This window comes from Megascapheus bottae, chromosome 12 (assembly GCF_031878675.1).
Source record: "Megascapheus bottae isolate mThoBot1 chromosome 12, mThoBot2.hap1, whole genome shotgun sequence".
Lineage (NCBI taxonomy): Eukaryota > Metazoa > Chordata > Mammalia > Rodentia > Geomyidae > Megascapheus > Megascapheus bottae.
Genome location: NC_143520.1, coordinates 11,991,863 through 12,019,773, shown reverse-complemented (window position 1 = coordinate 12,019,773; position 27,911 = coordinate 11,991,863). Strand labels below are relative to the sequence as shown.

The window sequence follows — 27,911 nt, the reverse complement described above, 5'->3', positions numbered from 1 at the left end:
ATTTGTGCCAAGGAAGAAATAAATGAATGAAGAAAAATATGTTGCAACTCGGCTTCTAATTACACCTAGGAGGGACCGTCACTTGGTCAGTGCAAGATGAGGGCAGCCTGGCATTGTCACCAGTATACTTAGCCTCTCCCCCTTACAGCGGGGCTAAGGATCCCTTATTTAATGAAAGCCATGTCCTTTGGCTGCTCTGTCACAGGATAAAAATGGTGATTCTCTTGCTGGGTCTGTCTGCAGCTCACAGTTGCCGGGACTGCTGTACTGTGTTGTCAGACATGTCATACTGCCCTCGATGGCCAAGGACTGAGCCCCGAGGAAGCTCCTCACAAACCTGGTAAGAAGACCTTTTGAACTGCTTGCTGCTTCTACCATTTGTATATTGGTGTGCTTGTTAGGAAAGTTGTATCTGCAGAACTGTCTAGGTGGAAGAGCTCAGATGTTAAAATGGCCTGATGTGAACATAACACTCAGGCTGGGGTAATCCTGAAGACTGGACGCCAAGCTGTATCAAACAAAGAAGCTTTATCACCTGCTCATACACTGCAGTCTGCGTTTCTGAGGGAGGATAATGAGTATGAAAGCTATAACTCTTCTCTTAAGAACTTCACATCAGGAATCTATTCCAACACAATTTAGTGGAGTAGGTGATTGAGGACCACAGCCTCAGGAAAAGCATTTGGATTTAGAGCTGTTTTGCCTTTCTCTAAACAAGAGAAAGACATCTTACTACCACATGCCTTTGGAAACTGACATTTCTAGTCCCCTTTTTAAATTCCCTGCTACTAACTATGGCAGATATCAGTTAAAGTCTGTGGGTAGCTATAATTGGTTCTCTTGGAAGATATAATACGGAATAAGATTCCATGAATAGAAGATACTCTGAATTATGTGAATAATTTCAAGAAAAGAAGCTATTTCAACTTAAGACACCGATATTACACTTAATTGACCTGATATATTTTCTGAAAAGTGAAGCCATTTCTCAGTTCTTTCCAACTTTCCTTTTTTTTTCCAATTTTCAATGAAAAAGCAGTATAATGTGAAATATGTATACATAAAAATGACTGACCTTCAGTCCATCTGGAATTTCAACTGTTACACAAGAGATGAGTCCATTATAGCCTAACCTTTGACATAGATAAGCAGTAAACGCTAATAAACCTGCCACAGGTAATGGTTTCCTGCAGCCAGTGTTCAGGAAAAAGGTCACAAGGACGGTAGGGGATGGAAGTAGCACAAGGAAGAGGAGGATTTAGAAGACAGTGTGGTAGAGCAGAGTCCATGATGGCAGAATTTGATTGAGATATTTCTTTCCTCCACAAAAAAATCTCTACCTTTTAACAGAAAATTTTAACACATTTACATTTAATGTGATTATTGACATGTTTTGGGTTCAATCATCCTGCTGTTGATTTCTATTGTTTCCCATCTGGTCTTTGTTCTATGTTGGCATTCTGCTTTAAAATACTTGTAACTCCCCAAAAGATAAAACAATATCTCATTAAGTAGCTAAAGGATAGGTCTTGCATCAGGCCCATCTGACTTTACATCTTTGCCTTCTGATTGTACAGGTTAATCAGGCTTTATAGCAACTCTGTCCCTCATTACTCACACATAAGCTCAGTAGTCCATACCTGAGAGGTCTGTGTTGAGGGTTAATTAGCTCAAATGAAGTTCATGGACAGTACCTAGGAGTTCAGTAACTGCCAGCTTCTGTGATGGCTTTTGATATTATGTAAAGTCTAGGTTAATGCAGGAGTATAAGCAACAGGTTGAGAAATGAAATATAAAATATACTGTGTTTTGAATGAATAGCTATGAAAGGGAAAAGAGAAATCAGTTGAATTACAATGCTCTTTCTAGCCTTTAGAAAAATATTATTCAAAGTCAAACATTTATGTATTACAAATCTAGCTTATGTAAATAGTTATTCACTTTCCTCTTACAAATGTTTCACCTTACAATTGTTTCAGTTCTTCTAATTTAAATAATTTTCACTTTGGTGGGTCAATATCACTATCACTTCCTCTGATGCTGTCTGCCAGCCAGCATCAAAACATGTTCTTTCTCTTTTCTCCTTTATGTACAAAAGCTCAAGGAGCCTTTCTAACATAAACTTGATTCTCTGTTCTCATTGGTGGCTCAGTATCGATTCTTATGTGGCATTCAAGGCTTTCTGTGTTCTCGTCAACTTTATTTCTAGTTCTGATTTGCACTGATGTCTTTTGTCTCATTTCTCTCTGAATCTCTGAACTGTTCACTATTCCCTGCATGTGCCTGATGAATTTTCTCTCTCTCTCCTTTGTGACTCTGGTCATATTGTCCCTTCTGTTCCCTATGTCTTTCTACTCATCAGAGTCCTCTCCATTCTTCAAGGTCCACAATGGCTGCCTGTCCTGTGTCCTTTGGCCTTTAATATAATACCTGTCTGACCCTGCCTATTCTAGTTATTTTCATCAGCTGATTGGTTTTAAGCTTTCTGGAATCATAGCTACCCATTTATGGGTGGGTTCTCTCCTCACCGCTCAACCTAGGTTCCTTCTCCCCAACCCCCAATGCTGAGGCTCATGTTCAGGGCCTTGCATTTGCTTATGTTCTCCTACGGAGCTGCACCCCAGTCCCTGGTCTAAATTCTTGAATTCTTGCATATTCAAAGCCCTTTTGAAATACAGTGAAAGCAAGAAGAAAATGGAGCTCCTCTTAAATAAGCAAATCATAGAAACATTCAAAAATGTTTTTCTAATAATCCTAAAACAAGGTTAACTATAACCTGTGAGTGAAATAAAATACTTCAGGTTGTTTTGTTTGTTGTGGTTGCTTTGGGCCAATGACAAGAAAAGAAAGTTCAGACAGGGAGGCAAGGACTCATATAAGATAAATTTCCTTTGGCCTTAGAAAGCAGCAAAGGTGAGTTGAACAACAACAACAAAAACTTCCAGCTTTATTTATGTTATTAGTTACAGGAACAAGAATGTGAATTTAAGACATTGTAACAAACTATACCTTTTTTAGTTTTTTGCCAGTCTTGAGGCTTGAACTCAGGGCCTAAGCGCTGTCCTTGGGTTTTCTCAAGGCTAGAGCTCTGCCACTTGAGACACAGCACCACTTCTGGCTTTTTTTGTGTATATGGTACCGAGGAATCAAACCCAGGGTTTTGTGCACCCTACCACTACGCTGTGCTTCTGGCCAAATTATATCTTTATGTTTATATTTTTGCTGTGTGTGTGTGTGTGTGTGTGTGTGTGTGTGTGTGTGTGTGTGTGTGTTTTACTGGAACTTGCATTTGAGGCATCAGTGCTCTTGCTTGGCTTTTCTGCTCAAGGCTGATATTCCATTTGAGCCACAGCTTCATTTCCACTTTTTGGTATTAAGAGTCTAACAGACTTTCCTGACCAGGCTCGCTTTGAATCTCAATCATCAAATCTTAGCCTCCTAAGAAATTAGGGTTACAGGCCACCAGTGCCTAGGTTATTCTTTTTTCTCTCTTTTGCCTTTAAATAATTCACTATTTCAACCCATATTTTTTCAGAAAGCCAAATGAAAATGTTATAGCCTTTTCAAATTTTAGAAAAACATAACATCCCACAGGTTTACCTTCTAACTTGTAAGAACTATCTTCATTGTTCTGAAGAGTATGGTTGGGTCAAGGGCACAGGATGAATATGAAGTGTCCAGGCTTGGACTGTATTCTGCAAATGTGGGACTTGGACCAAGGCTGTCTTCAGCCCCTTAGCCAGTGTCTGAGAAATGTCCCCAAGTGGCCCATGTGCTGATTCATTTTTCACAAAGGGTGATGAGCCCAGAACACACGAGAAGTACAAAACACAAATCCCTTTGCCATTAATCCAGCCAGTTAAATTATTTGATAAGATGCACAGGAATGTATACAGACTTGATCCAATATTACTCTGCAGACATTTATTCATTAGGCATTTGTTCTTTTTTTGTATTTACCCATCTATTTATTCAAGACAATTATTAACATTTACTAAGTGCCAGAACTGTCTTGTGCCAGTACTTCTCAAATTATACTGAGACGACCAGTTCCATTTTTTATTTTGCCAAATGATTGCTTTCCAATTTTATACAGTCTGACACTTTCATGAAATTCAATAAAAACAAATTACTACAAAAACAATTATGCACTTGGATGTTAAGCCAATATAGAGTTGATCTCAACTTTTCTAAATGTTTTATTGTAAATTAGATCACTCTAAATTTCTCTATTGGTCTTGTGCAGGAGTAACAAAGACCAGTGTGTCAGTACCCCTCTGTGAGTCACGCCATCATAGTCCAATGCCATGCTGTATGTACCAGACAGGGACAAATGAGAAACAGTATGTATAATAAACAAAACAAATTAGCTGGCTGGAATGCAATGTATTAAGGTCAGTATTTGGGGAGAAAAAACAGCAAGAGTGGCAAGGAGTTGTCCAAGTGTGTGATGAGGCTGAGGATGGCAGACTTTGATATGGGAATTGAGTTTTGAGTGAAGGGATTCAATGAAATACATGGTACAGTCTTGACTCAGGACTTTTCTCAGTGAGATGGCACAGGAACTGCAGGAATCCCTTAGTAACTGGTGTGAGAAAAAAAACCTTTCAGATCATAGTTCTCAATCATCTGTAGAAATCAGAGAACTTGTTAGCCAGTTTGCCATTTGGCTGTCTACAGGAAGAGCGTTTCAAGCAGGGAAAGGTCCTAAGGAGAGAACAGACATGAAAGTATAGAAAGAAGCCAGTGGGCTGGGAGCTGAGAGAGCACAAAGAGCAGGAGTAGGAAATGCAGAGGCAACAGGACAATACAGCTTGGCATGTCTCAACATCCTCATTCCCACAGATGGGTTAACATGGAGGCTGTGAAGCGAGCCACCAACAGATGTGTATGGCTCCTGCCTTTCTGTAATTTTACGGAGTTTCCTGTTCTGCTGGTGCTTTTTTTTCTTTTTCTTTCTTTATTTTTTTCATATATTTTTATTGTAATTAATAGAAGGGTTACATGATATTTGCCAGATAGATGGTGCATTCATTCCCATACATTGATACCCTTTCACATGTTTGATCCAAGGATCACTCCCAGAGTAGTGAGGGTGGTCTCAGCAAGGTAGAGAGCCAGTGAGCATTCTCAGCCCAGGAGAGACGTGATCTGAGTTAACAGCAGCCCCATCCAGCTTAGGGCTTGAAGACATTTGGTAGACATCATGAGGAATCCAGGCAAGCAATGTAAGTGAACTTTCCAGACAGTGCAAACATTGTCTAACCCATAATGGCCCTTCCTCATGGGTATACCAAATACAAGTCTCCTATTCTTCATGACTCAGGTCCTTGTTTTATTTTTCATCATTTTACTTTTGTGTGCCGTACTAGGACTTTGAACTCAGGACCACATGCTCTCCCTGAGATTTTTCCACATAAGACTGGTGCTCTATCACTCTAGCCACCCTCTACTTCTGGCTTTTTGCAGGTTAATTGGCCGTAAGAGTATCTTGGATTTGTCTGTCCAGGCTGGCTTTGAACAATGATGTTCGGATCTTGGCTCCTGATTAGCTAGGATGAACCACCAGCGTCTAGCTAAAAGTAACTTTAACCCCTTCCATGTTTAGGGTGCTGACAGCAAGTGGGATTGTTACAGGCATCTGAGAGGGCAGGGTTGACAGTGTGATTGTCAGTGTAGAGGGTCAGAGTCTGGGATAGCCCCCAGGGAGCATCGGGTGTCAGAAATTGAGCTTTCTGATCATGTGTGTGTGTGTGTGTGTGTGTGTGTGTGTGTGGTGTTTGGCAAGGGTAGGGGTGAAGGTGAGTACATTTTTACCAAGCTCCCATGTTGATGGGAGGCTGCAGGCTTGGGGACTTTTCTCGGTATCCTGTCTCTGGGTTACTACTTGAAGAAGTATGATTTATCCATGTGGCCTTCACACTCATTCGGTATTTGTTGAGTATCTACTGTATGTGAATCACAAACCTAAGAAACACAAGGTATGTGTGAGAGACTGATGCAATTTGAAAGCCTTGGTTTTGGCAATTACTATTTTCTAGAGCAGTGCCCCATTATCTCAAATTGTCCCTTTATAATCTTCAGGAGTCTCTAGGAACAAAGTGACATTTATTGTACCTTTGTTGTGTAAGAAGGAAGATGGGAATGTTCCAAACCTCTGAACCATCCAAAAACATTTCAGTTTCCAAAATCATTAGAGATGTTTGTCTTTAAAGGTGATTTCTAGTTTATAAATTCTACTTCTGGGGCTGGAAGTTTAGCCTAGTGGCAGAGTGCTTGCCTTGCATGCGCGAAGACCCAGGTTCAATTCCTCGGTACCACATACATAGAAAAAAGCCGGACTTGGTGCTGAGGCTCAAGTGGTAGAGCTCTAGCCTTGAGAAAGTCCAAGGACAGTGCTCAGGCCCTGAGCTCAAGCCCAGGACTGGCAAAAAAAAAAAAAAAAAAGAAAGAAAATTCTACTTTTGCCTACCTGATTGCTCTATATTCTTCCATTTTCACCCTACCAAGACCAGTATTTTCTAATTTAGTCTACTTATATAACTATGTATTATTCTGATTTTGCTTAAAAGAATGATCTCACTTTCTGTAGATCTGGCTTTGATCTGGTTTGATTTTGTTTCATGATTTGAAGAAGACTAACAGAGAGCTTTGGACACCAATTGTAGTCCTGTCAGTGAACGCCAACTGGGGCCTCTGTACAGGACTGGGGCTCTCTGAAGAAAATCCGTAGAATGCCCTAAAAGATTTTGTACAGGCCTCCATTTTCCCTAAAAACTGAGGAGTATCGAGGAGGGTAGTTGTGAAGGCTAACGCTGTCCCCACACTTCTGTTAGCTGAGTGACTGTGAGATTCTGAGCTCAGTGAAGGCTGGATGGAGAAGAGGACGCAGCTGAGGACATAGTAGCTGTGTAAGTGCTACTCATGGGGCCGTGGAGGCCACAGGCCAATTTACCATTCCTGGGCCACAAGCCTCCCCAATGCCTTCCACAACAAGCCAGCTCACAAAGGTTGCCCTTTTGCAGTCATGGCTGGCTAGACAGTGCTGCATGAAGTTTCTAGTACTTTCCTGTATACTTTAGGATGGGCTGAACTTTTTACCACCATTGAGTCAGTTCTGGCATGGTCCCAGGACATCAGGCATGCAGCTGCCAAACAAGATGAGACATGGTACATGTGCAAGCCAAGCCAGGGTCAGAGCCAAGCCAGGGTACTTGGCTTCCAGAGCTGGCCGTTGATGGCCTGGCTGTAACATGTGTCTAGAGAATTTGTATTTTTAAATTCTGTTTTTATTTGATGTAATTGAGACAGCACATACTCCAGAGACTGCCCTATTAACCTTAGCTGCCTAGTTTATTTCATCTTAAACTCTCAACTTTGAAGTTAAATGTACAGTCCTTTTGTGGTACAAGTGGAATGATTTCTTCTTTTTACTTTTGTTTATTTTCCAAAACTGGGAGTAATAATTTTTAATAGACTTTCTTCAAGTAGTTTTTGGCTTCCAGAAATATTGAGCAGAAAGCACAGGATTCCCTTGTACCTCTTTCTCTCCCTCTCCTCCAGATTCTCCTGGAAAGAGTATATACAGTTCTTCAGAGACTAGGGTACAACGCAGTGGCAGAGCAGGAGCTTTGCCTGCCAGCTCGTTCAATTCCTCATTCAATTTTGTATTAGTGTGGCTCATTTATGAAAATTGACACATCTACATTGATACATTACTATTAAATGAAATCTGTAGCATTCATAGGGTTCACTCTTTTTGGAGTGCATTCTTTAAGTTTAACAACTGTATAATGGCTCATATTTACCATTATGATATGGGCTTAAAATCCCACCATCCTATCTCTGCCTACCCACTTTCCCTCCCCAAACTAAACTCCAAGTCACCACTGATATTTATTTATTTATTTATTCATTCATTCATTTCGTTTGTCATAGAGCTTGAACTTGGGTCCTGGACACTATCCCTTGAGCTTTTTTCACTTGAGCCTAGAGCTCTATCACTTTGAGCCATACTGCCACTTTCAGTTTTCTGGGGTTACTCAGAGATGAGTCTTCTGGTCTTTCCTGCCTGTGCTGGTGAGAAACATGATCCATAGTCTCAGCCTCCTCACAGCCACTGCTTCCTGCTGTTTCTTTTTGTATTATTATTAGTGTCTTACTCTTTTGACTTTTTAGAATTCCACACGATTAGGATCACGTGGTAAATAGCCGTTTCAGATTGGACGGTTTTACCAATATGCATCTAAGATTCTCCCATATATTTCATGGCCTAATTTTTCCCCCTAGTAGTATTAGATTTTGAGCTCGGGATTTTGTTCTTGCTAGGCAGATGCTCTTACCACTGACCCATACCTTCAGCCCTAAATTTTACTAGTTATTTGGAAATAGGATACTACACAGACATGAGCCTGGACACATTTCCCATCATGGCTAAGAGAAAAGCTCTTCACTGAGAAAGGGATCACACAAATGTCTTCTTGGATTGTCCTAAATTTCTTTATGCCTTCACCAGTTGAAGAGCATTTTAATTGTTTGCTGCTTTGGGGAACTATTAATACATTTTCTATACACATTTGTGTAGGGTTTGTCTTAGGGGTCGTTTTTACCCCTTCTTGGTAATTCCTAAGATTGCTGGGTTATGTAACAAGACCATATTGAGCTTTGTAATTGCTAAGCTGTCTTCCATTCCAAATCAGCAATAATGAGAGTTCCTGTTGCTTCACATTCCTGCCAGCATTTGACACTGTCAATTTCCTGGATTTTCTTTTAAATTTTTAATGAGTATAATCTGGGAGAAAAAGAAAGAAAGAGGAAAACCTGACTCTCACTTTGGCTTAACCCTTGCTTCCTACCCCCAAAATAAGAACAGCCTGAGAAGAATACAGTGGTTGACTCTGTGTAGAGTGAAATATGATATGAGCATGGTCTCTAAATTAGAAGCAATCATGTAAGTGCTACAGGGAAGCAAGATGGACACAGTCCCAAGTTAAATAGAAAAAAGAGATCTTGGTCTTCTGACTGTGTATATAAACATGGATAATGTTTCCTCTGCATTCTTTCTTTTTTTCGACACTCATGGTTTCCTCACCATTCATGCTCCTTGAATAACCAAATATTCCAGAATGTCTGAGAATCTCTGGTCCATTTAGCCAGAGATGAATTACTGGTTTAAATTCAAATTCTGGAATTTAATCCCTGGCAGAAAGTGAAATCTCCCTTCATTATTCGTGCGTTTGGGCAATCACTCAGCAGGTGCTATGGAGCACCGCTATGGGGCAAGCTCTGTTTATTCCTGGCAATACACAGAGAACAATTCATGTTTCTTCTTGTGACATTTATGTTCCATGAAAGATGGACAAATAAGTCTAAAATTAAAATGTAAGTTACATTTAAGTAGTTGTATGAAGGGGTTACCACATGTCATTTTATGAGGACAATCCTGATCAATGTCATCCCTTACATTGTATCGCCTATCCTTCCCAATCTCACCTATACGTTCACCTCAACCTTACTAGTTTCACAGTGTCTAAGATGAATATTATGACTTCGTTCTCCCTTCCTTCCTCTCTTCATTGCCTCCTCCCACTGACCTTCCATGCGTATCTCTCAAGGATCAGCTTCCTGATATTCATTGTGCTAGACTGTGAGCTGGTTGTTCTAAAGATTTGTGCTATTTGAATTCTCTCCTGTATATACCATACTTTAATTAATATTTTATACATGTAGATATGACATGCACATACCTGTTTACTTATATATTTATAAATTAGATCTAACTTCCACATCAGAGAACACATGCATTCTTTGTCTCCCTGGGCCTGATTTGTTTCACTTAACGTAAGTTTTTCTAAGCCTATCTGTTTATTTTTCTTCATATATTTTATTGTAATTAATAGAAGGGTTACATTATATTGGCCAGATAGAAGGTCCATTGATTCACATACATTGATACCCTTTCTCATGTCTTGGTCCCCATTTCCCTACCCCCCACCCCCAACCCTCATCTTGTTTTCCCCCCTTCCCTATCCAATTTCAAATAACCAAATACAAATATATCCAATATATCAGGTAACAAAGTGAGATACTGTAACAATATGAGATAACCTAGGGACAACAAAAGAGATGACAGATAACATAGTACATTAAGGACAACAGTCATTCATTATATGGCTTTTGTTTCTACATTCTGGAGGTCCTTTCATTTAGCATCTTACTGTATGGCCTTATGTATCTAGGTTTTGCTCTATTGCAAATCTCTGCTAGGAGAGCCCAACGTTTCTACTGATTATGACAAATAAGGGAAACCATTGAGCCTATGTTCCTTTGAGTCTGGCTTACTTCACTTAATAGGATGTTTTTTAAGTCTTTCCATTTCCTAACAAATGAGGCAATGTCATTCTTTCTGACAGCAGCATAGAATTCCACATCTTGTTGATCCACTCATCAACTGAGGGACATCTGGGTTGGTTCCACATCGTTGCTATGATAAATAATACTGCAATGAACATCATTGTGCCAGTGGGCTTATGTCCTTGTTTCTGGACAATTGGGTAAATGCCAAGTAGTGGAATTGCTGGGTCATAGGAGAGTTCTATGTTTAGTCTTTTGAGGAACTGCCATACTGCTTTCCATAGTGGTTGAATGAGCTTGCACTCCCACCAACAGTGTAGTAGGGATTCCTCCTGGCCACATCCCCTCCAGCAGCTGTTGATATTAATTTTCTTGATCCTGGCCATTCTAACTGGAGTGAGGTGGAATCTTAGAGTTGTTTTGATTTGCATTTCTTTTATGACCAGAGATGTTGACCATTTCTTCATGTGTCTATAGGCCATTTTTATTTCTTCTTCAGAGAAGACTCTCTTTAAGTCTTTGGCCCATCTTTTAATGGGATGATTGTTTCTTTGGAGATTAGTTTTGGAGTGATTCAATTTTTTTGGCTGTTGATATATTTTAGATATGAGGCCTTTGTCTGTTGTTTGGTTGGTGAAGATCTTCTCCCACTCTGTAGGCTTCCTAATTAATTTACTAGCTATGTCCTTTGCCATACAATAGCTTTTCAGTTTAATGCAGTCCCACTTATCCAGCCTTTCTCTAATATGTTGTGATTCTTGGTCCTTATTAAGAAAGTTTTGACCTGTGCCAAGGAGGCCTAGTGTATCTCCTATTCCTTCTTGTAAAGTTTTTAGTGTATAGGCTTTTACCTCGAGGTCTTTGATCCATTTGGAGTTAATTCTAGTGCAGGGTGACAAAGAAGGATCCAATTTTAGTTTTCTGCAGCTACATAACCGATTCTGCCAGCACCACTTGTTGAAGAGGCTGTCTTTCTTCCATTCTAGTTTTTGGCTCCCTTGTCAAAGATTAGGTGGTCATAGGTCTGTGGTTTAATATCTGGGTCCTCAGTTCTATTCCATTGGTCTTCAGGCCTGTTCTTGAGCCAGTACCAAGCTGTTTTGATAATTATAGCTCTGTAATAGAGTCTAAAGTTTGGTGTTAAAATTCCTCCTGCGCTGTTCTTTCTGCTAAGAAGTGTTTTTACTATACAGGGTCTTTTACTATTCCATATGAAGTTTGGATTGCCTCTTCTATTTCTTTAAAGAATGACATTGGGATATTGATGGCTATTGCGTTGAATTTGTAGATAGCCCTTGGCAAGATTGTCATTTTCACGACCATGGGAGGTTTTTCCATTTCCTCAGTTCTGCTTTAATTTCCTTTTTCAGGGTTTTAAAGTTTTCATCCAAAAGGTCCTTTACATTCTTAGTTAATTCCTAGGTACTTGATTTTCTTTGAGGCTATTGCAAAAGGAGTTGCTTTCCTGATTGTTGCCTCATTCCTCTCACTGTTGGCATAGAGGAAGGCAGTTGATTTTTGAGGGTTAATTTTATACCCTGCTACCTTTCCAAAGTTTTGATTCAGCTCAAGGAGCTTGGGAGTGGAGTCTATTGGATTCTTTCAATACAGAATCATGTCATCTGCAAAGAGGGAAAGTTTTACTTCCTCTTTCCCTATTTGCTTTCCCCTTTATGCTTTAAGCCTATCTATTTCTTTACAAATGATGTAATATCATTCTTCCCAATAGATAAGTAAAATTCAACTGTGTACATATACCAAATTTTCCTTATTCATTCATTCACTCAAGGGCATCTGGGCTGTTTCCATATCTTGACTATAACAAATAGTGCAGCAATGAGCATAATTGTGCTAGTGGCATTATTGTATCCTGATTTATAATCTTTGGGATAAATTTCCAAGAATAGTATTGCTGGATTGTATGGTAATTCTATGCTTAGTTTATTGAGGAATCCCAAAATTACTTTCTGGAGTGGTTGAACAAGTTTAGATTCCCACCATCAGTGTAGTAGGGCTTCTTTTCCCCTACATGTATGCCACATGTATGCCAGTATCAGTTACCATTTGCATCCTTAAAAAGAAAGAATGTACAAACCAAGGAATACCCTACATGAAACCTTTTATTCTATGGTCTGAAGATCACATTAAGATGGTATGCAATACTTTGCCATTGAGCTATACAACCCATATAACGAATTGACTTAGAAGACATGCAAACCAGAATAAATGAGTAAAGACAAATTAATGATGAAAATTACATCCTGAATATATGAAAATAAGACTGAAAAAATCTGTTCTAGCTCACACCAAAGAATGTGGACAGGTAAAAAATTTTGTAATTTATGAGGCCAGGAGTTTGGCCTAGTGGTAGAGTGCTTGCCTAGCATGCACAAAGACCCAAGTTCGATTTCTTGTTACCACATACATAGAAAAAATCCAGAAGTGGTGCTGAGGCTCAAGTGGTAGAGCTCAAGCCTTGAGAAAGCCCAAGGACAGTGCTCAGGCCCTGAGGTCAAGGCCCAGGACTGGTAAAAACAAAATTGTAATTTAGCTGGGTGCAGTGACTCACTCAGGAAGCTGAGATCTGAAGATTGTGGTTCAAAGCCAGACCGGGCACTAAAGTCCGTGAGACTCTTATCTCCAACTAACCACTTGAAAATGGGAAGTGGTGCTGTTGCTCCAGGGTAGGATGATAGCCTTGAGCTGAAGAGCTCAGGGGCAGTGTCCAGGCCCAGAGTCCAAGCCCCATGACCGACCCCCCCCTCAAAAATTGTAATTTGAAGAAATACAGAGATACTTGACACAGTTATCTCCCCCTAGGTAAACTAGGTATTCAGAGGCTAAGATCTGAGAGACTGGAGCTCAAGAACAGCCCATACAGAAAATTTGCTAGACACCATCTCTAAAATAACCAGCAAAAAGCAGAGCTGGAGGCATAGTTTAAGTGGTAGAGTACCAGCCTAGCTTGTTTGAAGCTTTATAGGTATTTATGCTCAGCTCTATATTATGAAAAAGCAATCGGGGGTAGGGAGGAGATAGAGCTGGAGATCAAACAATTCCAGATTTTAAACTCTACTACAGAGCTATACTAATGGAAATAGCTTGGTATTGGCACAAAAACAGGTCTGAGTACCAGTGGAATAGGATGGAAAACCTAGAAATAAATCCACAGACCTAGAGCCATATAATATTTGATAAAGAAGCCAAAAACAGGATAAAAGACAGCCTCTTTAACAAATGGTGTCGGGAAAACTGGTTTATTCACCTTCAGAAAACTGAAATTGGACCCCTATCTGTTTTCATGTATTAATATCAATTTAAAATGGACCAAATCAAATATTTTTCGACCAGGGTGTTGATTAACGTGCACACAGGAGCTAAAGTTCTTGTATGCCCTTTCAATCTAACTCTTATCCACCTTGGAGTAGTCATCCAAGTAGAGATTCTGAGATATTACCCACATAATTTAGAAGTGTTTAAACTCTGTGCATCTTGAGACACACTATATGCAATCATTATTTTGTTCTTTTGTTACCTCCATAACATTCTATTTTTGAAATTATTTTTCACTACTGTATAGTATGTCATTTTTGAAATGGGACACGTTTTATGAGTTCATCCTGTGGATGCTATCTGAATCTTAAAAGAGATGTCCATAAATGATGATTGGTAATGGGCATTGCAGGTTATGGGAACAAATCTAATTATATTCCTGCTGGGCCACTCTAACAGCTTCGTGACTTTGGGCAAGTTACTTAACCTCCCTGTACCTCTCTTTCTTGAACTAGAGTAACAAAGCACCTCTGTCACAAGGGTACATGGGAGATGCTTCCCACGGTGTTTTGCATAGAGTAAGCACTGGGGGAAAGTTTGTATGGCATGGACTTACACATGTTATAACCAAGAATCTTCCATTTTCCTTGAGTAAGTTTCTCCATACTTAGCTGCACTCATGCTTATAGAAGTCCTTAAGTTCCTTTTGTTCAACTCATTTTATAAAGGGAGAGGTGATGTCCTAATGTAATAACCTAGAGCTAGTGCCTAGCCCAGAGCTGGATCTCAGGAGTCAGAGAGGGAGCAGTTCCTCTGGCCACCTTTCCAGAGTGTGCTGTCTGCTTCTTGGAGGTTCCTTGGATGAACTGGATGGTTGTTTCAGCTTCTTCAGTGTATTCTCATCTTCTCACTAAAGAAGAACAGGTCTGGGTATTTTGTGGCTCTAATTGCTCTCCACTAAGCGGCTATACAGACCGTTCTGGATAGTGGAGGAGAAAGTGGGGATGGAGCTAGTGGGGCTCTGATGGTCTTCCTGCCATTGAGGTGGATCAATGAAGCACAACTGCCTTTAGCCATACCAATTGCCAGACATACAGCACCCCAGCCTCAGAATGGATCAGTCAGTTCTGTGCCTCGCAGTGGAATGCAGACTCTAGTACTTCATTATGGAATTGTTTTCTCATTGGTCAGAGTTTAAGATTTCAGAGTCCTCAAAGTCATGAGGACAAAACAAGGGGCATGAAGTCCCACATGGGACTATTGTACTAAACAGAGATATTATGCTTCAATTGTTCTGCACTTGGGATTATACTAACATTTCTGATTTTTTTTTTTGCCAGTCCTGGGCTTGAGCTCAGGGCCTGAGCGCTATCCTTGGACTTTCTCAAGGTTAGAGCTCAACCACTGAGCCTCAGCACCACTTCCAGCTTTTTTTCTGTGTATGTGGTACCGAGGAATTGAACCCGGGTCTTTGTGCATGCTAGGCAAGCACTCTACCACTAGGCCAACCCCCCGGCCAACATTTCTCATTTTTAAAAAGGAGCAAATGGATATCTTATGAAATTGTGCATCCATGAAGGTAGTTGAGATAACGGCAGGAGAGAGAAAGTCCAAGTGAACAATCAATAATAAATAAGCCTATCATTTTTTTGTTCAACCCAGAGCATTTCTCAATGACTAACTCATAGTCCCCTGAGCACTGCTTCTCATGGCCCCACATGCCTCCAGTCCCATGTTCTCCCAGCTGCTGGTTTTTGTTGGTATTTAATCCTTCTAGTAATTAAACTTCCTCTTCTATGAGTATATGAATAAGAGGGAAAGAGAGAGAGAGAGAGAGAGAGAGAGAGAGAGAGAGAGAGAGAGAGAGAGAGAGAGAGAGAGAGAGAGGAAGAAGACAGACAGACAGAGAGACAGACAGAGAGAGACAGAGAGACAGAGAGACTGACAGAGATAGAGACAGAGCCAGAGATAGAAACAGAGAGACCAAGACAGAAGGTAGAGACTGAGACTAAGACTCAGAGTAAAACAGAGACACACAGTTGGGCCGGGAGTTTGGCCTAGTGGTTAAAGTGCTTGCCTAGCTTGCATGAAGACCCGGGTTCGATTCCTCGGTACCACATACATAGAAAAAAGCCGGAAGTGGTGCTGAGGCTCAAGTGGTAGAGCTCTAGCCTTGAGAAAGTCCAAGGACAGTGCTCAGGCCCTGTGCTCAAGCCCAGGAATGGCAAAAAAAAAAAAAAAAAAAAAAAGAGAGAGAGACACACAGAAAGAAACAGAGATAGTGACCCTGAGTTTACATGGATGGCCCTGGTGGCTGTAAGAGGGTTCTGGTTTAGTACTGGTCCTATGAAAATAAGACTATGGACTCACTCCTTCTGTGTGTTGACAGCCTGGGCCAACCTAAACAATAGTCACATTTTACTGTGGTCACTGCTGTTTTTCACTTCTCCAGTGGGGAAAAAAAATCCCTTGGAGAGTCACTAATTTCCTTCGTTCCATTCAGAGTGCCCAGAATTTTGGCACATGCCAAGATTGCCACTAACCACACTTGGTTTTCCTCCATGCCACCTCAGTCCTTAAGCACTTGCCACCTTGAGTCTTTAGTGCATTTAAGAAGAATTGGAGCAATTTGCTGCGTGTTGTGTATCTGGCAATTGGTGTCCCTGAAAGCAGTTGTGCTTCATTAATCTACCTTACTGGTAGGAAGACCATGCAGAGCTGGGCTCCATCCCCATTTTTCTCCTCCATCCAGAAAGGTCTGTGTAGCTGCTTAGTGGTGAGCAATTAGAGACACAGAATACTCAGACATCGGGCTGGTTTGTCTGACCTAATATGCGTGAAGATTCTGTGTTCCCTAAGGAACTCTTCCTTTCTAGAGGAAAAAATTAATGCTATCCCCTTTCACTAAATTGGTGCCAGGTATTTTCCCTTCTATTTAAAAGGACAAATTCAAACAGGCTGGAGAAACAAATGCAAGAGATCTCCAAAGCTAGGAGGGATGAGTTTACACGCTATCTTCATTTCAAAGGAGGCGGTTTCTATGCCAGGATACAATGCCTGGGTTCTCCCAGCGGGCACTCACCCCCTTTAAATGTCAAGTTCTGTATTCAGACAGAAATCAGATAATTGCAAAGAGCTCTGGGTTTGTTCCTGTACTTAAGTGATTTGTCCTCAAAAAGATAGCTTTCCTACCTAACTCATGACACAAAGTCCGAGTGTTTGGGGTACCAGTGAGGAGCAGACCATCCAAGAATCCTTTCCAAATGCTCAAGAATCAGAGGACAAAGCATGTATTTGGTTTGTGTATCCTTCCTATGGTTATTCACACTTGAAGCATTCCATCTCTGAACAACACTTAAACAACACCACTTTCTCCTGCTCAGGTGGCAGTTTGGGGACCAGGATATATCTCACCTCTTGCAGGTGGCTCTTTCTTTGCTCTAGACTTACACTCTTTCCCTCAGACTGTTGATAGAACCTTCAGTTCATCTAGCAGTTTCTCCTTCACCCTGTGGGAAGGCACTGAGAAAAGACACAATGACACTCTCTCTCTTTAAAAGGGGAGTTAGAAGAGATGGCCTAACCTTTTGAGGATAGAGGGAAACCAGAAAATAACTGCAGCTATAGAGGACTCAAAGACTGAACCCAGGCTCCTTTTCCTACCAGCTGCACCCAGAAAACTCTGAACAGTGATATTGGAGTGCTATATTGCTGATAGATTTTCTGCAAGTTTCTTGGCTCTATTTCTAAATTAGTAACTGTGTCCTTTGCTGTGCAGAAACTTTATTTTGATGTAATTCCATTTTTCAGATCTTTCTTGACTATTTGCTGTGCCTCTGGGACTCTTTTTTTTAGAAAGTTCCTACCTATGCCTATATATTCTAATGTTTCTCCTCTATCTTGCACTTGTAAGAATCCCTATGTTATTAAGAATTCATTAATTCTGGAGATGATCAATTTCATGGTTTGAAAGCTTATACAATTTTTTGTCCTGCTTCCTAATTACTGAACAAGAAAAAATAGTGATTCCCTTTTCTGTGTAGTAGTTCCTGAAATATTTTAGATTGTCATTTTTTCAGGTAGACTTCTCTTTGTAGACTATATCTCTATAAGTCATCAGATGACACTGAACAACTAATTTAAAGCCAATGTAGGTACTCATACTTGCAATCCTTGTTACTTGGGATGTGGAGATAGGAGGATTATGTTTCAATGGCAGGCCAACCCCCACTCCCCAACCACTGAGAAGTTTTGTAAGACCCTATTCCAGTCACTATTCTGGCATGGTAAGGTACTTGAGAAACATCGGTATTTGCAGCTACAAAAGAGACTCTGCCAGTTTTATAGGTAGGAAGATCTTGATCAAAGACTAGCCAAGAATCAAAAGATCCTATCAGAGAAAGAAAGAAAGAAAGAAAGAAAGAAAGAAAGAAAGAAAGAAAGAAAGAAAGAAAGAAAGAAAAGAGGAGTAGGAGTGAAGGAGGTGAGGAGAGAGAGGGAGGAAAGATGGAAGGAAGGAAAAAGAAAGAAAATAGACCAATGTTCTTCATGTACTATAATTTCCTTTAATTTTCAAGAACAATAAAATGATGCATTATGATTCTCAAAATGCATTCTTCCTGGGAGGGATCGGGGGATGGATAATAGAATTTTCCTAGACACTCCATCCAGTAACTTCTGCTTCTACCTCATGGTCTCTGAGCTCTGCAGAAGCTGGGAGAGTATTTCAGCCAATGGCCAATTCTGCTCCCTACAAATCTGAGGATTTCTGTGGGGAAACAGGTAGAGAGATTAGACACTGAGCTGACAATGAGTCATATCTACCAACGGTCCAGTTCCATTGTCCGAGGCATAGACCCTGGCATTGCTTCATGTCCCCAACTCGGAGAATTTCCAAGTCTAGGAGTCAGAACAACCTCCTTTCACATGAAGCCATTCTTCATGGAATACCAGGACCTGCAGGCAAGAGGGAGAAAGGCCTTAGAAGAGATGATTATAAAAAACACTCCTAGGCAAAATTTTAAGTGTGCCTTGTGGAAACAATAAGTGCAAATGAAACAAAGCTATTTCTGGTAGCATCTGGAAATGGGAGAAATCAAAAAGACATGTTTTGGGAGTAGGCTCATGAAAGTATAAAGGATACAGTTTTATGTAGAAATATGTTGCAATATATATTGTGTACCTTTAAAATATTTAAATCCTTTATTCCAATGACTTACTCAGAATTGAATTTCTTAAGTCTAGAAAAAAATGAGGACACTAAATAAGTTTGGCAGAGTGACAGTGTAGAATAAGATGTAGAGCTTGCATATTCAAAGGATTTCAGACAGTATGCAAGAACTGTTCTATTTTCATAATAACCAAAGATTTTGCTGTAGTTTTGCCTGAGTATTCCAGTTCTCTGGGTGTGGGTCTGCAGTTATAAACAGCCAACTAAAATGACTTGAGCTTCCATTCTACTCATTAATAAGATTTCTATTCTATTCTTCTGTTGCTTGTTATTACCTCCAATTGTGGGGGATGGATCAAAACTGACAAAACCAGATGTGGAACCTGGCATCTGTAATGCCATCCATTCAGGAGGCAGAGGTTTGAGGAACATGGTTTGAGGTTAGACAGGGCAAAACAGTTCATAAGATCCTCCATCTGAACCAGTAAAATCTGGTACACAGGAGGCTGGGATCAGAAGGACTGCCGACAAGACCAGCCTGGGAATGAATGTGAGAACCAGTTGAAAAAGTAAAGCAAAATGAGTCTCGGTACAGCTCAAATGATGGACTGCTTCCCTACAAGCAGTAGGCATTGAGTTCAAACTCCAGTACTAAGGAGAAATTACAACCTATAACTACATGCAAAGCTGCTTAACCTCCAAATGTAATCATAAATTGAAATGTTGTGTGCGCTCGCGAGTGTGTGTGTGTGTGTGTGTGTGTGTGTGTGTGTGAAGTAGGTTAGGATAAGGCAAAGGAGGGGAGGGGGAAGTATTCTGACTGTCAAGAATTCAGGAAATGAGAGCATTGTTTGTAGCAGGAGAGCACAAACAATACTGGAGAGCAGTCTTTCATTATATCATTTGACACAACAACCCCTGTTATTTATACGTAACTGGATTAAGCCATTCATATTTTTTGGTGACAGATTGAAGTATAAAAAAGTAATGGTGTTACTTCCAGATCAGTCTGAGAATGGTAATATATAAACAGAAAAATGGAAATGTTTGACATGGTCCCTAGCACATAGTAGGTACAGAATGATGAATGGATTCAGAGGAATGGTACTGTGCTTTGAATGAATGTCAATGGCTTAGGCCCCAGGATGGCACTTGAGAGGAAGTGAAACCTTTGAGACGGGGTCTGGTGAGAGGTCTTTAGACATTTGGGTGGGGTAGGAGAATGTGCCTTCAAAGAAGACTATGAGATTCTGATTGCTAAATAACTTGTTCTCTTTATAAGTTAATTGACTCCAGTTCTTCATTATAACAATGTAAAGCTCAGTCAGATATTCTGTATGCTAGTTTTCTCTAACAGCATTATGAGCTTTGCATTTTAAATATATGTAAATATTTCTACTCAGTTGTAACTATGGGAAAGGAGTTTGGGAGCTGCCAGCTGCTTAAACAATGGAAAGCTTGGCAGAATGACATTTCTTTGTCTGTGTAGGATTGTTCTCTTTTTGCTAGTTTTGTACAGTGAAATTTGCTATGAAAAGGAACAAAGTCTCCAGGTAAGAAAGGAGGAAGAGATGAATGATGGACTTTGGAAAACTCTACAGGGCAAGGAAGATTGGGTCAGGTTGCTCTGTGGTTTATTTTGCCATATGCAATAGTTTGGATGAAAGCAAAACAGGGTTTTCTGATTGATAAGTTATTTTGTATTGAGTTTGCATTTCAGATAGTTCTACAAGGATTTCTAAAAGGAGGCTGTAGCTTGCTTTCAAGTCTTTTCTCCTTCTCTAAACAAAGACTGTTCTCATAGTACCACCTCCGAAGAATCTGACTGTAGTAATTTGTGAGGACAATATATCCACAGGTTATAGCAGCTCAAATCCACTTGGATTTTAATGATGAAAATAGGCTGCATTGGAAGTATCTGCAAGTTCCATGGTTATTTTCTTAACAATTCCCAACAGGTAATATTCGAAACACTAATGCATGGACGTATCTAACAGGAGGTTCAGGAACATATTCTAAACTGTTGATATTACAAAGGGAAGAGTGAAATAATGGTGCTAGGTTGGAAAGATTCTTTGGGATGAAAGTGCAAGTGAGGTACATGATGGTAGCATGGGACAATGAGTTGTCAAATAGGAACCAGAGAGTTTTTAGCATGGGAACTGTGTGGGTAAAACAGAGTTCATCGTGTATTCTCATTCTGAGCATGCATTACAGCGAGAATTTTATCAATGGAATTTTTCCAAATTCTTATTAGCTAACTAGCACTGATGGACAGAGTTTAAAGAAATAGCCAATGAGAAAATTCTCATCTCAACAGCAGTGTTTAGTGATCAACTTATTATAGCTACCTATCACTACACTAATTAAAAGGCTGAAATCTGCCGAGTTAAGAGATAAGGCTGGTCAAAGAAAGTTTGCAACTTTACATTTTATGCATTGAGCAATCTGAAGTGGGTGTCATTGCCTAGAAGTAAATATTTTTTCTGTAGTAATCTGAAGTGTAGTGTGTTTAGTAAGGGCACTGCTGACTTTTCACTGTGATCATATGGTTTCTGAGCATATGGCTTCTTCAGATCTTGTCCAGCTCAGTCCAGTCCAGGTTTGAGAGCAGTGCAGTACCCATGGCAGATGAGAACCTCTGTGCCATAGACTGAGAGCCTAGGGATTTAACCTGGGCGTTTATTACACCCATCTAAATTAATATTGTTTTCAAATGAGACATTTAGCCAAATAGCATGTGAGAGAGGTAGAATTTTTGCAAGCTGCCTTTAGCTGCAACAATAATTTGAGCTATATTTTGTTGTATCCATTGTCATAAAGGATGTGCCATCTTATCCCATTTCCTAAGAACAAAAATCATGGAGTAGAGAATGAAGAAATGATGTAGTTACAAAACCTGAGGCCTATTGTGATAATGTAGTCTACTAAAACGCATTCGAATACCAGAATCATAACTGAAGGAAATGTGAATGAAATGAGTAAGAACAGAGGCCAGACTGGTGGCTAATGATTGTAATCGTAACTTCTTGAGGGCTGAGAATGATTCCAAGCCAGTCAGGGCAGAAGAGGCTATGAGATTCCATCTCAACAGAGGGAAACTAGATGCAATGGCACAGACCTGTGATTCCAGCAATTACGTATGAGAAGCCTAAAGTAAGTGGATCACAACCCAGACAGAAGCAAGACACTATCTCAAAAATAACCAGTACAAAATGAAACTGGAGGCAAGACTCAGTGGTAATTTGCCTGCCTAACAGGCACAAGGCCCTGAGTTCAAACTTCAGTATACCAAACATTAACAAAAATTTTTAAATAAAATAAAAATGTCAGTAGGGTCTTTTAGAATTTCTTTGCGCTTCTAATTGGTTGTTTGTTAATTTTTTTTCCACAACCACTGGTAAGAGTCATGAGAGATCCAACCCGGAATGTTGAAGCTCTCTTTTGACCTGGAAATGATAGCCCTTTGCTTTTAATTCTTTTTTTCAATTGCCGCGATAATGTATAGAGGGGTTACAGTTACATTCATCAGGTAGTAGGTGCATCTCTCACACATTGATTCCCCTTCTCATGTTTTTGTCCCCATATCCTTCCCCCCACTCCTCCCAATCATCTTCTTTCCCCCCTCCCCTTTCCTATTTCAAATAAGCAAATAAATGTATATACAATATACCAGGTAACAAAGTCACATACATTAACAACATGAGATTAACCATAGGGCAAAAAAGAGAAGAGAAATAATACAGTACATTAACAACAATGATCACACAAGATTATGCTCTTGTTTTCATATCCTGGAGATCCTTTTATTTAGTCTCATCCTCTATGACTCCTCTATACATTATCCCGACAAAAAAAAAGCACAACTTGATAAGCTTTACTTCTGGTCAGCAAAAGATAAATTGTTTCAGCCTATGGCTGAGGTTGGAAAAGAACTAACCTAATGAACAGATCTTCCTGACAGAAAAAACAACAAATTTGTGACAAATGGGTGTCACCATGAGGAGAGCTACAACTTTGCTTTCTACTAGGGCCAGAAGTCGCTGCAAATGTTTAGAAAGTTATATCTCAAGTAGTCTTTCATTTATTTTCTTTTGTTTGCTTATTTATTTATTTTTGTTTGTTATTATTTTGCCAGTCCTGGGATTAAACTCAGGGCCTGAGCACTGTCCTTGGGCTTTCTCAAGGCTAGAGCTCTATCACTTGAGCCATAGCACCACTTCCAGCTTTTCCATGTATGTGGTACCAAGGAATCAAACTTGGGTCTTCAAGCATGCTAGGCATGCACTCTACCACTAGGCCAAAATCCGGGCCACTCTTTTTATATATTTATATATATATATGTATATATATATATATCTTTAAATAGTTGTACAAAGGAGTTTCAATTAAACATATGAGTTTATGAGTTGGTGATCTTGATCAATATCACCTTTTCAATCATTCTCTCTCAAGCTGTCTTAACACAGAACCATATTCTGAAAAGCTTGATGCAATTTAGGACAGACTTTGAAGAGTCATATGCATATGCTTTCAAGTAAAATCTCGTGTTCCATCTAACAACCTTTTTAGTGTATATGCCAGTCTTGGGACAGGAACAGAGAGACTGGCATTGCTCCTGAGCTGTCCCTGAGATTTTTTTGCCTCTCTAGTGCTCTAACACTTGAGCCACAGTTCTACTGGGTTTTTGGTCGTTGATTGAAAACAAGAGTCTTACGGACTCTCCTGCTTGGGATGACTTTGAACTGCTGTCTTCAGATCTCAGCTCCATCTGATAACTTATTTTAAAGGAAAGAATGGTATCAATATCACTAAGAAACAAATTTATTTTTTTGTGGGACTTGATCCTTGGGCTTGGGCGCTGTTTAAGGCTACCGCCCTACCCCTTCAGCCACAGTGTCACTTCCCAAATTCATTTTATAATAGGGCTTCATGTGGTATCCACCAAGGAGCCAGGCTGATTCCTGGACAGTTTACTGTTTTAGTGATGTCAGCATAGCCATGCTAAGACTCTTAAGGTATCAAAACAGGACAGAGCAAAGGCAGCTACTTCGGTGCTGTGACAGAATTCCTGAGAACACAGTTAAAGCAGAGCTTGAGCTATGTTTTGTTCATGGTTTTAGAGGGCTTGGGTCATCACATTGGAGAGGGTATAGGAAAAGAGAGCAGCTAACATGATTGTGGTCAGGAAGGAGACAGACAGACAGACAGACAGACAGTGCATACATTCCATTTTCCTTTTTATTCTATCAGGACTCAGCCCCTGTGGTGCTGCCAACATTCAGGGCAGATCATCTCCCCTTAGTTAATCCTCTCTAGAAACACCTTTGTGGATGCAACAGAGGTGAGCTTTACTTGTTCATCAAATTGGCAAGAATAACTATGACATCAATTTGACTGACAAACTTTGCCTCGTCCTTGAATTCCATAAGAGGGACTATATAAAATCATCTTAGTTCAAGCCCCATGACTAACAACAACAAAGGATATTATTTTATCTCACATTTGTAATCCTAGCTGTTTAGGAGGTTGAGATCTGAGAATTGCAGTTCAAAGCCAGGCTGTGCACAAAAGTCCTGTGATATCTCCAATTAACCTCTAGAAAACCAGAAGTGATGCTATGGCTCCAGGGGTAGAGTGCTAGCCTTGAGCTGAAGAACTCAAGGACAGTGCCCAGGTCCAGAATTCAAGCCCCACAGCTGACCAAAAAACCCATTATCTTGTGAGTGAAGACGGAGAGGCAGAGAGTGCAGCGCAAATCCTCAGCCACAGTGCAGTGTGTTCGGTGGACCGGTGCCGATGTGGAAGGAGGCCAATAGAGAAAGGCCAGGGACTTCCCGCCTGGGCATTGCTGACTCTTACTTGATGCTGACTTTCTAACAATAAATAACTCAGAAATGTTCTAGCAAATGTTCCAGAGTGAGGACATATGGGGTGTTTGATTTTGTTTGTGTGTAAAGTATGATTTCCACACAGATGGCATTGGTTTAGCTGTTGCGTGACTTTGTTTGGATCTTCTTTGACTCCGTGAGCGAGGAGAAGCATAGTTCTTTGGAACGCAGGCTTCAGGGCTGTAATTGTGTAGCATGTCTCAGCACGTTCTGCAGAGGGGGGAACTCTTGTGCCTAAGATATCTATGCTTGTCAGTGTGAGAGTCCAGTGACTCTGACAGTGACTTTAGTTGCCTCTTGGGACATCCAAGTTAATACATAGAAAAAGACCATGAGAATGATACATACCATCAGTTTCTGTAGCTAGATATTTAGATCCTAGTGTGTCATTACTCTAGCAGGAATCTGGCCACAGTTATAGCTTACAAAGTCAGCTAGTTACTTTTCTGGAAGGTTGGATAGTCTTCTGAAAAGATATCCAGGAATAAAATGTCTATAAAAATAAGGCCAATATAGTGAATGACTGTTGTTCTTAATGTACTATGTTATCTCTCATCTCTTTTTCCATCCCTTGGTTATCTCATATTGTTACAATATTTCAGCTTGTTATCAGATATATTTTATATGTGCTTAATTGGTTATTTGAAATTGGATAGGGAAGGGGGGAAATCAAGATAAGCGGGGGGAGGGTGGGAGGGAAATGGGGACCATGTCATGAGAAAGTGTATCAATGTTTGTGAAGTTATGCACCTTTTATCTGGTGAATATAATGTAACCCTTCTATTAATCACAATAAAAAAAATCTTAAAAAAATATAAGGCCAGTGGTACATGGGTCCTATAGCTAAGTTTGTGGGGGTTTGTTGGTTTGTTTGTTTTTTTGCTTGCTTTGAGTTTTGAACCACAGTCTTTCTATGCAGTCGAGGCTGGCCTCAAACTTGGGGTCCTTCTGCTAGGATTACAGATATGTGCCATCACACTCGGTAAGTTAGTGTTTCTATCCAAAGATATTTTTAAGAGTTCCAGTTAGCCATTTCTTCTTTCTAACCTTGTTGTTGAAGGGAATAGAGAAAAACCCAGCAGAAATACTAGCTAAAAATTCTAGAAATTCATAAAATTGTGAATATAACTTCCGTGTCTGTTAATCTCTAGGCCTATACTTCTTTACCTAAACTCAAATACTTCTCTAAGGAACACTTGCTGAAGTCGGTGTGACATCATTTTATTCTCCCAAGGCAGTGAACTTTACTTAAGTAAAGAGTTATGTTCGCACAAAAGCCATATAATGAGTGATTGTTTTCCTTAATGTACTATGTTATCTCTCATCTTTTTTGCTGTCCCTTGGTTATCTCATATTGTTACAGTATTTCACTTTGTTATCTGATATATTGGATAAATGTGTATTTGGTTATTTGAAATTGGATAGGGAAGAGGGGAAAATAAGATGAGGAGTGGGGGTGGGGGGAGGGAAATGGGGACCAAGACATGAGAAAGGGTATCAATGTTTGTGAAGTAATGCACCTTCTATCTGGTGAATATACTGTAACCCTTCTATTAATTACAATAAAAATATATGGAAAACAAGAGTTATATTCTTCATACTAGCACTATATCTTAGGTTTGGGCTGTAGAATAACATGTGCACTTGATAAGTAACAGCCAAGAAGGTTGTTCCCTAAGAACCTGTCCTTTAATTGTATGCTAGCACATAGACAAAGAAAGACAAAGGCAGAAAGACAGAAAGAGAAAGAGACAAAAAACCAGAATCCTTCCTTCCTTCCTTCTTTCTTCCAGAGGCAGACAGATAGATTGGATTGTCTCTATCTTTATGGTTTGAATTGTGATTCAAATTGAGTCACAGGAATTTGTTGCTTTTTTACTCTGTAAAGCTAGAATTCAGACAATTTTGCCAGTTCTCTCTGTAGCATGTAGCTTTTTTAACTAAGTACTCCTTATAAGGAAATGTGGATTATTTGAACACAAGAGTATATCCTCTACTTAAAAGCTGACTTTAACAAATTTGGGAGAAGATTAAAGAAAGTCAGAAGATTAAAGAAAGTCAGGTGTGATGCTGGGGATGATTCAAGATTAAGGTACTAACTAGACTATTGTTTCAGATGTTATAAAACCCAATTTAGATCTGGTAGAAAAGTTCTTGGCTGAAGAAAAGGGGGTTTCCAAATTGGAGAGAAAATCAGCTGCTGTAATGGGACAGGGAAATGATATTACAGGAAAAGGAGATGTGTGTGCAAAACATTAGGGTTCAAGTCTTCAGTTGATTGGTCTTCCTTTTATGCGGCTCCTTCTATTATTCTAGGTAGCCTTATGTTACAAGGTGCATAATTAACACTGGGTCTTTGTGAACAAAGAGCAAAATGGGTGCCATTTCACAGACAAAGAAGCACTTGCTGTTTGTAGAAACTAGGGACGTTGTCCACATTTACTTAGGCCAGACATGACAGAACCAAGATTCAACCCAGACTTTTCTGGCTCCACAACTTGAGCCTTGAACCACTGTACTATGTCATCTTCTCTGGCAGACACATGCTGCTCTACTCAGTGTTGTGAGATACTTCATCCTGCTTTTTGGCAGTGGTCCTTAGCCATCATTGTGGGACCACAAGGACAAATCTTATTTCGCAAATGACCATCTGATTATTTGTCCTTGAAAAATAGTCATTATGCTGATTAATTCTGGGATTCTTTTATTGCATTTTTTCTTTGCAATTAGCTTTGTAGGTCTCTAGGAAACTCTCAGTTGCACAAATACCAGACTAAAGGCTGCTTCTTCTTCAGGTTAGCATTGTTGCCCTAGCAACCCCATCTAGCAATGACTTTTTCTTTGCCAGTCCTAGGGCTTGAACTCCAGGCCTAGGCACTGTCCTTCAGCTTTCTCAAGGCTAGTGCTCTACCACTTGAGCCATAGCACCTCTTCCAGCATTTTTTGTGTATGTGGTGCTGAGGAATCAAACCCAGGGCTTCATGCATGCTAGGCAAACATTCTACCACTAGGCCACACTCCTGGCCAACAATGACTTATTTTAAAAGAAATAGGAGGTATTAGTGGTGAGCAAAAGAAATTGTAGATTCTTTTTATCCCTCAAATATTTATTTGTTGGCTCTGATCCATGCCACTGAAATAGTACTGTGGATCTGTGCCTGCCATTTGGGGAGGACACTTATTTCATTGCTACATTACAGGAGGGAATGAGGGCCCAATATAAG

At 40.0% G+C, this 27,911-nt stretch overlaps 1 protein-coding gene across 1 annotated transcript in view; it reads left to right on the top strand.

Moving 5' to 3' along the window:
* Window positions 1–27,911, top strand: part of Myo3b (myosin IIIB) — a 222,622-nt gene that overhangs the window by 120,778 nt on the left and 73,933 nt on the right. The window contains exon 21 of the mRNA XM_090343066.1: window positions 244–340. Within this exon, the coding sequence (XP_090199192.1) occupies window positions 244–340 (97 nt within the window). The remainder of the gene's footprint in view (window positions 1–243; window positions 341–27,911) is intronic.